Source organism: Lepisosteus platostomus, chromosome 12 (assembly GCF_059453375.1).
Source record: "Lepisosteus platostomus isolate fLepPlt1 chromosome 12, fLepPlt1.hap1, whole genome shotgun sequence".
NCBI lineage: Eukaryota > Metazoa > Chordata > Actinopteri > Semionotiformes > Lepisosteidae > Lepisosteus > Lepisosteus platostomus.
The window spans coordinates 17,464,332-17,478,109 of NC_142622.1; the positions used below are offsets into that span (position 1 = coordinate 17,464,332).

A 13,778-nucleotide genomic window follows, 5' to 3' on the forward strand; every position below is an offset into this window, starting at 1 on the left:
AAATGGCCTAAAATGAGGTTAGCTATTTGAGATTTACAGGGTGCACAAATATTGATTATACTGAAGTTAATCCAGAAATGAAAAGGGACAACATTTCAGGGATTAAAAGAGTGTTTTGTTATTAATGCCACAGGGAGCTCTGGAACTGTAACCCTTTGAAGACCTTTGAAGACCTTTGAAGTGTTTAACCATTTGCCATTAGGCGTAGATAACGTTGACCACTTGCTTCCTTTGGTTTCTGTGGTCTTCCAGAGAGGGACGTCTGCTTTGTTTCACCATTGAGGTGCTTGTTTTCAGGAAGAAAAAAAGCGCAAACGAGAGAAGGAGGTCTGCGACACGGAGGGAGAGGTGGACGACTTTGATCCTGGGGTGAAGGTGGAGGTGGAGCACCAGGCAGACAGGCCTGTCCGAGCGTGCAGGACTCAGCAGGGTAGGCAGGATGAACAGTGGCTCAGTGCTACAGGTCAATAGGTTATTAGCTCAGGAGTCTCCATGTTATATTTTATTATTAATTGCTTATTATGAATTAACTTAGCTACAGCTGTGATGGGTGCATACTGTAGTTCACTTTTAGCCTCTATAAAATTGCCTTCTGAATAACGTATTGAACAGTGGTGAGAGGGAATGGGCTACATTCTGATAGGATAACATTGAGCCCAACACTGACCAGTCAAAAGATGGTGGGTAGAGTTTACACATGTGTGACACAATATCACCTGGTACAGTAGCAGAACCCTGCCTATTCATATGCCTCCTTCCACAGGTGAGGTGAGTGACATGAACTAATTTTAAGTTGCAAAACAGTTTTTCTTCTAATTTGAGAGTGTTTTCAAAACAATATTTTTTTTTTTTACTGAAACAAAAGCCACTGCAGCACATAAGTGATGCTTTCCAGGGCATGTTTGGGATTTTTGGACTCACCCAGCCTGTTACATTGTCCAGCAGCTCTGTCTGTTAATAATGAGGGCCCATTAATCAACGGAAGAGCTCCTTATGTTATGCTGTTAGGATAGTGTGCTGTGGTGAGGACTCTCTGCAGCACTGTGACAGAGAGAATGTATATTAAAATAAGAAAACAGTGGTTATATATTCAATTATACAGCCAGCACTTGCTCAAATTATAATTAACTGCATGTTTTAAATTAGCATTTCTACTTCCGTTCTTCTTGTTGTGTGTTTCTGTAGAAAACGAGTGCACGCCTCGACAGCAGCTGCTGGAGCACTTCCTGCGTCAGCTCCAGAGGTAAACTACTGAACATTTTCCTTTGTCAGGTTGCCAGAGAGGTTTTATATTTATACTGTAGTACTGTGATGGTTTTACTGTGGTTTCAACACCCCTTCACTGTGCTTTGCTACACGGTTGGAGCATTTATGTATACCAGGTGCCTTTTGTGTTGCATTATGCATAAATATTTGTTGTTCTGGTAAATACGCTAATTGTTTTTAAAAACATGGGAACAGTATTTATTCCATTCATGTAAAAATGTTTCAGGTTTAATGTTGCAAAACATTTGGCAAGAGCCAACACAGGGAACAGCAACAACAGAAATGGAATGAATATTCCAACCCAAGCACTTTGATTCAAACTGGAACAATGGGAAATGGGCTCAGTGTTTGTAGTTCATTTTATTTGCTGTGTGCTTTGACGTATACTTAGTTTTTTGTTTGCCATTCTTTAGGAAGGATCCTCATGGGTTCTTTGCCTTCCCGGTCACAGACGCTATTGCCCCTGGCTATTCAATGATCATTAAGCATCCCATGGATTTCAGCACAATGAAGTACAAGATCACAACCAATGAGTATAAAACAGTTACAGAATTTAAGGTAAATAAAATCTCAGGGAGCTGCACAGGAATAATGTCAAAGGGAAATCTGGCTGTCTAAACTTGACTGTGAAGCAGGGTTGATGGATTTCTGTAATATACTTCTGCAGTAGTAGGATCTCTGCAGCTGAAATGAAAGAATATTGTTTCATTGTCATCTAATGAAGATTACATCCCAGTTCTTAATGCATTTCGTGAGTGCAGATGTTTGATTCATGCTTTAAGACGCAGAAGCTGTGAAAGGAATTCCAGAGCTCCAGCTGTGTGTGATGTATAGATGGGGAAATGGCAGTGAAGTTGTATTTTGGGCTCTTTTTGTAACAGGAGAGGTGTGGGCTGGGAAATAGGGCTTTTAACCTGAATTCTCTGATCTTTTTCTTTTAAGTGGCTGAGGAGCATGTTATTTAGGAGCTGAGGGAAGGCTTTGACCTGGGTTAAATTAAAACTATGATCACCACTTGCAAAGACAACAGACAGCTCCGGCTTTGTATTCACCTCACATTTCAAGTAAAAAGCCTGGGTGAAATATTGGATTTCACATTAAGCAAGTGAGAAAGCGAGAAAGTTGTTTATTCTGAGCTTTGTGTCATCACCCGTTTTAAGTTTGGATATTACAACGTTTTTCCCAGTCTTTTCACCTGCCTTCTGTTCTCATTCTTGATTAATCTTATTGAACTGTTTATAGTTTCAGCTTTTAAATAGCAGGATGGGTTAAAGTACGCATCCTGTTCAAGACGCAGAGTTTCGGAACTCCTATTAGTAGAACCACTGTTTAAATGAGTAGGGAGACTTTAATGCAGCCTATATATAAAGTTTATTTTGGAGGTGTTTGATATTGTCATTCTCACCTCTTTTTGTACATCATTATTAAGTAAGCTGTTTGAGGAGTTTAGAAGAATTGGAAAACAACTTTCAACTCAAACATTTCTTGGAAATAATGCACCGAGGATAGATGTATACATACAGTGCCTTGCGAAAGTATTCGGCCCCCTTGAACTTTTCAACCTTTTGCCACATTTCAGGCTTCAAACATAAAGATATAAATTTTTTATTTTATGTGAAGAATCACCAACAAGTGGGACACAATTGTGAAGTGGAACGAAATCTATTGGATTTTTGAAACTTTTTTAACTAATAAAAAAATGAAAAGTGCGGCGTGCAAAATTATTCGGCCCCTTTACTTTCAGTGCAGCAAACTCACTCCAGAAGTTCAGCGAGGATCTCTGAATGATCCAATGTTGTCCTAAATGACTGATGGTGATAAATAGAATCCACCTGTGTGTAATCAAGTCTCTGTATAAATGCACCTGCTCTGTGATAGTCTCAAGGTTCTGTTGAAAGCGCAGAGAACATCATGAAGACCAAGGAACACACCAGGCAGGTCCGTAATACTGTTGTGGAGAAGTTTAAAGCCGGATTTGGATACAAAAAGATTTCCCAAGCTTCAAACATCCCAAGGAGCACTGTGCAAGCGATCATCTTGAAATGGAAGGAGTATCAGACCACTGCAAATCTACCAAGACCTGGCCGTCCCTCTAAACTTTCAGCTCAGACAAGGAGAAGACTGATCAGAGATGCAGCCAAGAGGCCCATGATCACTCTGGATGAACTGCAGAGAACTACAGCTGAGGTGGGAGAGTCTGTCCATAGGACAACAATCAGTCTTACACTGCACAAATCTGGCCTTTATGGAAGAGTGGCAAGAAGAAAGCCATTTCTCAAAGATATCCATAAAAAGTCTCATCTAAAGTTTGCCACAAGCCACCTGGGAGACACCCCAAACATGTGGAAGAAGGTGCTCTGGTCAGATGAAACCAAAATCGAACTTTTTGGCCACAATGCAAAAGGATATGTTTGGCGTAAAAGCAACACAGCTCATCACCCTCAACACACCATCCCCACTGTCAAACATGGTGGTGGCAGCATCATGGTTTGGGCCTGCTTTTCTTCAGCAGGGACAGGGAAGATGGTTAAAATTGAGGGGAAGATGGATGCAGCCAAATACAGGACCATTCTGGATGAAAACCTGTTGGAGTCTGCAAAAGACCTGAAACTGGGACGGAGATTTATCTTCCAACGAGACAATGATCCCAAACATACAGCAAAATCTACAAAGGAATGGTTCACAAATAAACGTATCCAGGTGTTTGAATGGCCAAGTCAAAGTCCAGACCTGAATCCAATCGAGAATCTGTGGAAAGAGCTGAAAACTGCTGTTCACAAACGCTCTCCATCCAACCTCACTGAGCTCGAGCTGTTTTGCAAGGAAGAATGGGCAAGAATTTCAGTCTCTCGATGTGCAAAACTGATAGAGACATACCCCAAGCGACTTGCAGCTGTAATCGCAGCAAAAGGTGGCTCTACAAAGTATTAACGCAAGGGGGCCGAATAATTTTGCACGCCCCACTTTTCATTTTTTTATTAGTTAAAGTTTCAAAAATCCAATAGATTTCGTTCCACTTCACAATTGTGTCCCACTTGTTGGTGATTCTTCACATAAAATAAAAAATTTATATCTTTATGTTTGAAGCCTGAAATGTGGCAAAAGGTTGAAAAGTTCAAGGGGGCCGAATACTTTCGCAAGGCACTGTAAGACCTAAGTGCAGAAAAACCTGAAACTGAAGCAGCTGATTAAAAAAAATGTGCTGGAAACGAAACTAGATGAGACAGTGGTACACCAGGATCAAGACTGGGAAACACTGCACTACGAGAATGAAGTCTTTGCAGGTGAGATCTGCAATGAGTGTAGGGGCTTGGGTGTTTTCAGCAACATTAAGGATGTTGTTTAGACTAAGACTGCTAATCAGTAAAATATGTTTTTTTCCAAAAATCATCATGATTGATTGTTGCTTCTAGTGTTATGTAATTCAATCCTGGTATCAAAGCTTTCTGTTTCTGCTGTCATGATGTTTGTATTGCCCTTTCACATTTTTTCCCCATCCTTCCTTTTCTGTTTCCAGGCTGATTTCAAACTGATGTGCGAAAATGCAATGGTGTACAACCGACCAGAAACGGTGTATTACAAAGCAGCAAAGAAGTTGCTTCATACGGGATTTAAGATGATGAGCAAAGTAAGGGATCTCCTGTGTGAACGTGAAAAAAACCTCCTGCACCGCATTCTCCATCATTTCTTCATGTTTCCATCTTTGCACAGATTAGCTATTGAGCACCTCACTCTCTTCGCTTGTCGCTTACTTTCTGTGACGGTCTTCAGCTTGTTGTAGTCTTTTAGATGTTGCCACACTCTCGCCTTTCCATCTGAGGAACAACCCTTTTCAAGGCAGTTGATTCCTGGCCTTTCAACTAGTTGAGCATGTTTTCATTTTGCATGGCATTTTGTCATTTGTGACGCTGGGATCTCCAGTTCAGTGTGGCACCATATCCATTTCATTCCATGGTCACAGCATCCAGCTACTGGGAGAAGTAAAGGCCCTTCGGTTTTGTTATTTCTGCTTCTAGGAGCGGCTTTTAGCTTTGAAGCGCAGCATGTCGTTCATGCAGGACATGGATTTTTCTCAGCAGGCTGCGATTTTAGGAGATGAAGACATAGCGACAGAAGAGCCCGTGCTAGAGGTCATCCCTGTTGTTGTTGAATCGACAAAGAAATCAAAGAAACCTGTGAAAGACATGAAAGATGGCATAAGGTATATGAACCGTAATCCTGTTGGTGAAGCGCAGATGTTTCACTTTTGAAATACAGTTTGGAAGTGTGCACCCTTAAATTCCCTGCACCTTGGAATCCTCCTTGTTATCATGTTTCCCTCCCCACAGTTTTCTAATTGTAAAATCTCCTAAAGAAATCACACTAAATTCCCGTTCTACAGCATCGGATCTTATACCCTAGCAAACCCTGGTGATATTTTGAATAGGACATTTAAATGTAATCTTAGGTTTTGCAGGTACTTGCATTCATCTGCCAGTAGATGGTAGTGTTTTACACCACCTAGAGGATCCCAGTCAAGAAAGTTATTTGGACCAATCCTTGTAAATTTTTCATTGTTTAATTTTTTCTCTTATAACAGCTACAATGTTATGTTCATTTGATGCTTTTTAAATTTTGGTGTTAGAACAGTAATTTAATAATAGTGCTGAAAAAGACTTTTTCACATTTGAGATGGGAGCATCTGTGTAACCTTTCAGCTCCTTACTGTTTTAATTTCTCCGTTACTGGTGTCACTAGTGCGCTTTCGCTGTCAGCTAAGCATAAGATTTCTTTTGCCTCAAAATAATGACTTGACTTTCAAGGATCAGGATTTCAAAAGTCAGGCCAATTCGCGAGCAGCCAGACGTTAACAGGCCATGACTGTTGTTGGTTCCTAGTTATTTCTATGAACCTGAAGGCAATGCGTGCAGTTTGACAGACAGCACAGCTGAAGAGCACGTCCTGGCCTTAGTGGAACATGCAGCTGACGAAGCCCGAGACCGAATCAGCAGATACATGCCTCATTCCAAGGTACAGTCCACACCCACACAGGGCAGGAGGAGCCTGCTATTCCTATATTTACAGTGGATTAGACATCTGGTGAATTGCTGTAATGTTTTGTTAATTCCATAAGATTTGTTATTTAAACAATTAAATGTTTACTGTTCTAAAAACATAAAGATTTCTCTCTTGGGAGTTCTTGGGGCTGCCAGTGTTGCAATGTCTGTGTTGCCGTGCACTGTGGAAACTGTTCTATTTATTGAGTTTTTGTTTGTAAAGGTAATTTGCTAAGAATTAGAAGAGGTTTAGCACTTTCACTTGCAGTTTCTTGTTTAATAAGGGAGAGCTGTCAGGCCCCTGTCTGTGAGACAAGGACAGGGTGGGGTTTGGATTTCAGAAGAAATTAGCCTCTCCTGCAGTAGAGCTGGATTTCACAGCAGTTTGGCAAATGACTGTAAAAGTGGGATCTTTTTGTTACCTACAGTGCCTTGCGAAAGTATTCGGCCCCCTTGAACTTTTCAACCTTTTGCCACATTTCAGGCTTCAAACATAAAGATATAAATTTTTTATTTTATGTGAAGAATCACCAACAGGTGGGACACAATTGTGAAGTGGAACGAAATCTATTGGATTTTTGAAACTTTTTTAACTAATAAAAAAATGAAAAGTGGGGCGTACAAAATTATTCGGCCCCCTTGCGTTAATACTTTGTAGAGCCACCTTTTGCTGCGATTACAGCTGCAAGTCGCTTGGGGTATGTCTCTATCAGTTTTGCACATCGAGAGACTGAAATTCTTGCCCATTCTTCCTTGCAAAACAGCTCGAGCTCAGTGAGGTTGGATGGAGAGCGTTTGTGAACAGCAGTTTTCAGCTCTTTCCACAGATTCTCGATTGGATTCAGGTCTGGACTTTGACTTGGCCATTCAAACACCTGGATACGTTTATTTGTGAACCATTCCTTTGTAGATTTTGCTGTATGTTTGGGATCATTGTCTTGTTGGAAGATAAATCTCCGTCCCAGTTTCAGGTCTTTTGCAGACTCCAACAGGTTTTCATCCAGAATGGTCCTGTATTTGGCTGCATCCATCTTCCCCTCAATTTTAACCATCTTCCCTGTCCCTGCTGAAGAAAAGCAGGCCCAAACCATGATGCTGCCACCACCATGTTTGACAGTGGGGATGGTGTGTTGAGGGTGATGAGCTGTGTTGCTTTTACGCCAAACATATCGTTTTGCATTGTGGCCAAAAAGTTCGATTTTGGTTTCATCTGACCAGAGCACCTTCTTCCACATGTTTGGGGTGTCTCCCAGGTGGCTTGTGGCAAACTTTAGACGAGACTTTTTATGGATATCTTTGAGAAATGGCTTTCTTCTTGCCACTCTTCCATAAAGGCCAGATTTGTGCAGTGTAAGACTGATTGTTGTCCTATGGACAGACTCTCCCACCTCAGCTGTAGTTCTCTGCAGTTCATCCAGAGTGATCATGGGCCTCTTGGCTGCATCTCTGATCAGTCTTCTCCTTGTCTGAGCTGAAAGTTTAGAGGGACGGCCAGGTCTTGGTAGATTTGCAGTGGTCTGATACTCCTTCCATTTCAAGATGATCGCTTGCACAGTGCTCCTTGGGATGTTTGAAGCTTGGGAAATCTTTTTGTATCCAAATCCGGCTTTAAACTTCTCCACAACAGTATTACGGACCTGCCTGGTGTGTTCCTTGGTCTTCATGATGCTCTCTGCGCTTTCAACGGAACCTTGAGACTATCACAGAGCAGGTGCATTTATACAGAGACTTGATTACACACAGGTGGATTCTATTTATCACCATCAGTCATTTAGGACAACATTGGATCATTCAGAGATCCTCGCTGAACTTCTGGAGTGAGTTTGCTGCACTGAAAGTAAAGGGGCCGAATAATTTTGCACGCCCCACTTTTCATTTTTTTATTAGGTAAAAAAGTTTCAAAAATCCAATAGATTTCGTTCCACTTCACAATTGTGTCCCACTTGTTGGTGATTCTTCACATAAAATAAAAAATTTATATCTTTATGTTTGAAGCCTGAAATGTGGCAAAAGGTTGAAAAGTTCAAGGGGGCCGAATACTTTCGCAAGGCACTGTATATATATATAAAAAAAGTGTAATTGATTTTTGAAAAGCAAGTTTGATATCATAGCCTGGGAACCTGTCACTGGTGACATTTAGTATGATTTAAGAGGAAGTAAAGAACAATGCAACAATTTTCAAAGCTTTCAGATACAGTGTGTTAAAATTCATTTTTTCAATTTTTTGTAAAACTTTTTTGTAGATCTATTATAACTGTCTGAAATTGTTTGATCACAGCCAAAACACCTATGCATACATACATTGTTTTTTTTTCTCTTAAAACATCTGATACCACTGAAATGTCTGCCCTTCTTTTAATTTTCAAGTAAGCATGAGTTACATACCCAGTCCTCCTAAAATTAAATGTTTTCAAAAACATTTTTTCCATACACTTATGTAATAGTCTTGGCTTGCGTTTTGGAACTATTTGCCTAAATATAAGAAAAATCATACAATTATCCTTTATAGCAGAGGTGTTGCAGAAAATGCCCAAAAGGTCTTGGCAGTAAGTTTCCATGAGAGAGAGGTACTGGGTTTCTTCTTCCTTTAGTGTCGGTGGATGGCATGATCTTTCCTGTCCTTGTCTTTGTAGATGGGATATCTGAGAAAGGAGGCTGAAGGCTCTCTTGTGTACACAGTAGTCAACCCTTCAGACACAGAAGCAGAAGGTGGGATTTTTAAGCTTAACATCATGATAAACCTGTTTTTTATAAGGTTCAATAGGAACTTCTTCATATGACAAGATATACCAGTGGAAAATGTTGTAATCTCTTTGCACTGTATTTAACCACCATGCTTTTTACTTGAGCTTTTCTCTCGTCTAATGTGGTTGGATTTATTGTCCTGAAGAAGCTGACCATGGTGTCAGTTGTCTGTTGCTTTCTTTGCAGAGGTAGTAGTGCAATGAAAGAACTTTGTTGTTTGCTCACGGTTACCACAGGTTTTGTTTCCTCTATCCATGTTGAAATGGTTAACCATTAGCCTTGTATTTAATTAAAACTTCTTCACATTTTGTAGAGGAGGAAACGCATCCTGTGGATTTAAGTTCCTTATCGAACAAGCTCTTACCTGGTTTAACTACTTTGGGCTTCAAAGATGATAGAAGACTCAAAGGTAGGCTGACAAAGGAAGAAAAGTTCTTGATTTTCGCTCGTGTTCTATATCCAATGAGTCAGATTTTCAAAACCCTGTGTACTATTAGGGCATATTAAAGTGCTTTGTTTTAGCCTTACATTTGAGTGGCAATTGCACACACAGAGAAATGTATAAGTAGATGTATAGATTTGTAATCAAAGTAGTTGTGTAACAGAAACAACAAAAGTAAAAGAAGGTGTAAGAAAATGCTAAGTAGATACCCCCTTTTGTTTGAATCTGCAGTATAGACACATTGTAATGATACTGACAATACTTCTTAGATTTAAAAGGTCATGTTTTTGGTGAGAACTTTTAGAGCCTGGTTTAACAGTTTCACAGATCACATTTAAAATGTGATGCAGTAGGTCCCCAATTATTTCTTTGCACATTTTTTGAAAAATTGTATTGTATTCAGTTTCCATACAGATTAATATTATGTACATAAATACTAAATAGTTACCTCAGGTTACCCTGTTCATCATGTATAAGTTGCTGTGAACCCAGAGAAGCACACAAGCACCCTTCAGAAACAACTGAATGGAAATGGAGTCTAGAAACAGTCTAAAAACAAGGACATTTACCTGGGCAGCCTTTCATTTTTATGATTCTAACAGGCAGCATGAAATATGGGTCATGCCTTGTGTACTTTGGATACATTTGTGATTATCTTTTCATATTAAGAATACAACTTTTTTGTAGCTTAAGCTGGTTTTCAGTTCATTTCTGTATCCCTTCCTTTTTTTTTAGTGACATACCTGAACAGTGCTTATAACACCCAATCTTTGCAAAACAACACAGTCTTCCCAGACCTCAGACCAGATGAAATGGACCTTTTGTATTCTGTGTATGGGGATGATACTGGTGTACAGTGCGCCTTAAGGTGAGCAGATAAGGGAGCTAGAATCCTTATTTACGTACAACTGTTTAGGTTTAAGCTCTGCAGTTAAGAATTTGTCAGTATTCTAAAATATCAATGTTATTTTTGTAAGTATAGTAAAAGAATATCAAAATTCAGCATTTTACTTTGAACAGTAAGGGTTTTGTCTAGTTTTGTGAAGTAAGGAAGGCAGAGGTTTTTAGTTCTTTGCAAGTCCACTAAAAGGCATAGTTGTCAGATGATTTATGTGTGGTATATTTAAAAAATACAGTAAGCCCAACAAACTATTTTAGACAAACTATTTAATCTGATATCAATGTTTTTGACTTGCTGCCTGTCAGTTTAAAATGCATTTAGTTTCAGTCCACCCAAATGTTATTACCACGTTTTTTTAAAACATATTTGTACAGCGTCAGACTGAGCCCTCTCATTTTCTGGTTCCCAGGACGCGCTTGTAGCAAAAATGAAAGATTTGAATTTACATGTTGTTGTTGTTTTTTTTGGTTCTGTTGTTGTCAGCCTTCAGGAGTTTGTAAAAGGTTGTGGCAGCTTTACAAAGAAGATAGTCGATGGCTTGCTGGATCAGATGACTGGAGGTGACCATTCAAAAGCCATGTATCAAATCCGACAGGTAAAGGAATGTCAGCCAGGTCCATAACTACTGCCCTGAAACAACAGCCCCTGCTTTATATCACCGTTAACTGTGCCTTCTCTTTCTGTAACTAGGCTTTTACTAATTTTAAGATGCAATTTTATTTTTTATTTTACAGAAACGAAACATTGCCATGAAACCTCCGGATGAGACCAAAACTAGTTTATGTGATATTCAGGTAACCTTTTTAATCTCATTTAGGATTGGACTGAGTTTCTCCAATAATATTTTTTGGCTCTTTTATTATTATTATTATTATTATTATTATTATTATTATTATTATTATTAATAAGTGTTTGCAGATTTTTTCCCCCAAACATTTATGAGAAATTACCTATTGCAGATAGAAAAAAAAACATTGCATATGAACTTGGCTCTTTTGTAGCCAGTACTGCCTAATTTCATCGTCAGCCTAACTTTAATAATTAAATGTAATTACTTTTTCCAAGTTAGGAGAAGGAGGCAGCTTGTCTGGTGGTGAAAACAGCTCTGTTCTGGATTTTATGAAGTCCTACTCTGACATGTCCCTGGATATGTCGATGCTAAACAACATAGGTGAGTCACTTTTAAAAACCTCCTGTGTCCTTCAGCAAAACCCAGGCAGGGAGTGTCTTGAGACTTGGATTGCCCAGAATAGGACCCACATCCAGTGACAGGCTGCAGTTAGGCCCTCCGGTGGCTTGGCCATTGAAGGTGATCACTCCGAGTGGGGGTTGAGCCCAGCTGCCCAGACAAGGCACGTTCGAGCTGTGTCGCCACCGAGGCCTAGATAGCGCACAATTGGCTGATTGGCCTGGCTCGCCACCGAGGCCGGAGGGTTGACTTGGATCAACCTTGGTTTGTTTTGAATTTTAGCAACATAGCACCACAAGAACAAAATAGGGTTCTTTGAACTTTGTTCTGCCTTAACCTATACTTACAAATCATTTAGTACTGAACATTTGAATTTATGGATTTAGTAATGCTATTAAACAAACTAGTACATCTATGGCTATGTGAATTAGGGCCATGCTGCTTTAGTGTTTTAATATTTGATTCTGGACAGTGTGAGATTTGAAATTGAAGGAAGAGGCAGCTCATGTGGAAGAGCAGGAGGCCATGTGGTCACTGAGTTCCTCTATCCTGAGATGAGATACACACTGTTCCTTCCTGTTTGCTGTTCATCAGGCAAAGCAGTGAAGAAGGAGCCGGAGCACGATGAGGGGCACCTGCACTTCGATGAGACAGCAAAGCTGCTGCAGGACCTCCACGAGGCACAGAACGACAGGGTGGGCTCTAGGCCCTCCTCCAATCTCAGCTCGCTGTCCAACACCTCTGAGCGGGAGCAGCATCATCTAGGTAAGTGATGCACATACTATTAAAGCAACAGGAAAGGAGGTGTTTCACTAGATGCTGTGGTGAAAGCAATTTGTACCTTTGAAAATCACGCAGCTGTGACCTCGGGCGCAGTGCCCTGCCATCGTAGATCAGCTGTAGGTACAACAGGTGATGTTGAGGGTTGGTATTATCTAGGGAATTTTACCTCATGTGAAAAGTACATTGGGAAAATACAGTTCTCCCAGATTACAATCATTGACACGGAAGGTGGGCGAGACACACAGTACAGTACTTGATGGTAATTGGTGTAAAAGGTGTTTTTTCCAAGCATTAGGAAAACAATACATGTTTGTTAACCTTTTATTCTTTTTTCCTTCCTACAGTGTTTTAGTTAATTGAATAGCCACCGCCTACATAATATGATTGAACTACATTTATAATGTAAGCCAGATGTGGAGACTTTAATGTGTGTTTCAATAGCTTTGCTCCTGGTTTAAGTAAATCTCAACATTTCTCACTTGCCTGCAAACAAGGTGCCAGAGCTGCAGAAGGACATATATTCTTTGTGAAAAATATAATATTGTTAGTTTTTTGTAACATTATTTGCACAACAACCAGGAATAAGCTTATGTCGCTGATTGGTGACTGCTAACAGTGCCTGAATATTGTTTCCTTCTTAACCAGGGAGCCCAACTCATCTGGGTGTTGGAGACCAGCCTGAAATGGTCCATGATCCTTATGAATTCCTGCAGTCTCCAGAGCCTGGCTCCACTGCCAACAGCTGAAAGGAAAAGGATGAATGGGAATTTCAAATGTTAAAATTCTGTAGATTTGTAGTATATACTTCTGTACATGTTGACTATGTTGAAACAAAAAAATAGCCCATGTAGTGTACCAGCTTGTTTGAACTATTGGTTGTGATTGTACAAATTAGTGTGTCTCTTTCAATTATTAAATGTTGACCGTAGGTTTTTATACTGTATATTGTCTCTTTGCTGCATTTTGTCTGTAAATATTCTTGCTTAAAAAGTTCATTTACACCTTTACCCCTTTACAAGCAAATATCATCATGGTACATCTTACATGTAAAAAGTGTTCTTTTTCTTATTACATTCCATTTTTTTTAGTATCTCCACTAGTTTTTAAATGACATCAGAAATTGGATATTGGTTGGATATTGAATACCTAGTTTTGTGTACTGTATTCTATCTATGCAGTTGAGAGATGATAGCCTTAATTATGTAAATTCACTGTAAGTCTTAAATTATTTCATCTTTATTGCACAGGTGCTGTGTATGTACTTTCCGTGGGAACCTCAGAGCAATGTGATTGAACAGTTCCCTCTGCAAAACTTATTTAGCCTTGGTTTCAGATTACATGGATCAAAAAAGTCTAGCTAATTTATTTTTGAAGCCAGTTCAAGTCAATTTTATGTCTAGTTATTAAGTTCTCTGT

General features: G+C 39.7%; 1 protein-coding gene across 4 annotated transcripts in view; it reads left to right on the forward strand.

The window, feature by feature from the left end:
- The window catches only part of brd9 (bromodomain containing 9), a 16,584-nt gene extending 3,279 nt beyond the window's left edge, over positions 1–13,305 (forward strand). Inside the window, exons 4-17 of one of the 4 annotated variants that reach the window (XM_088601217.1) lie at positions 298–430; positions 1,186–1,243; positions 1,680–1,824; positions 4,784–4,894; positions 5,283–5,467; positions 6,144–6,276; positions 8,936–9,011; positions 9,361–9,456; positions 10,225–10,357; positions 10,874–10,985; positions 11,125–11,184; positions 11,456–11,561; positions 12,174–12,344; positions 13,008–13,305. In XM_088601217.1, coding sequence (XP_088457343.1) covers positions 298–430; positions 1,186–1,243; positions 1,680–1,824; positions 4,784–4,894; positions 5,283–5,467; positions 6,144–6,276; positions 8,936–9,011; positions 9,361–9,456; positions 10,225–10,357; positions 10,874–10,985; positions 11,125–11,184; positions 11,456–11,561; positions 12,174–12,344; positions 13,008–13,108 — 1,620 coding nt within the window. In that variant the 3' untranslated portion in view covers positions 13,109–13,305. The remainder of the gene's footprint in view (positions 1–297; positions 431–1,185; positions 1,244–1,679; positions 1,825–4,783; positions 4,895–5,282; positions 5,468–6,143; positions 6,277–8,935; positions 9,012–9,360; positions 9,457–10,224; positions 10,358–10,873; positions 10,986–11,124; positions 11,185–11,455; positions 11,562–12,173; positions 12,345–13,007) is intronic. The other 3 variants (XM_088601218.1, XM_088601220.1, XM_088601221.1) reach the window with 3 other exon arrangements.
- The last annotated feature ends 473 nt before the right edge of the window (positions 13,306–13,778 follow it).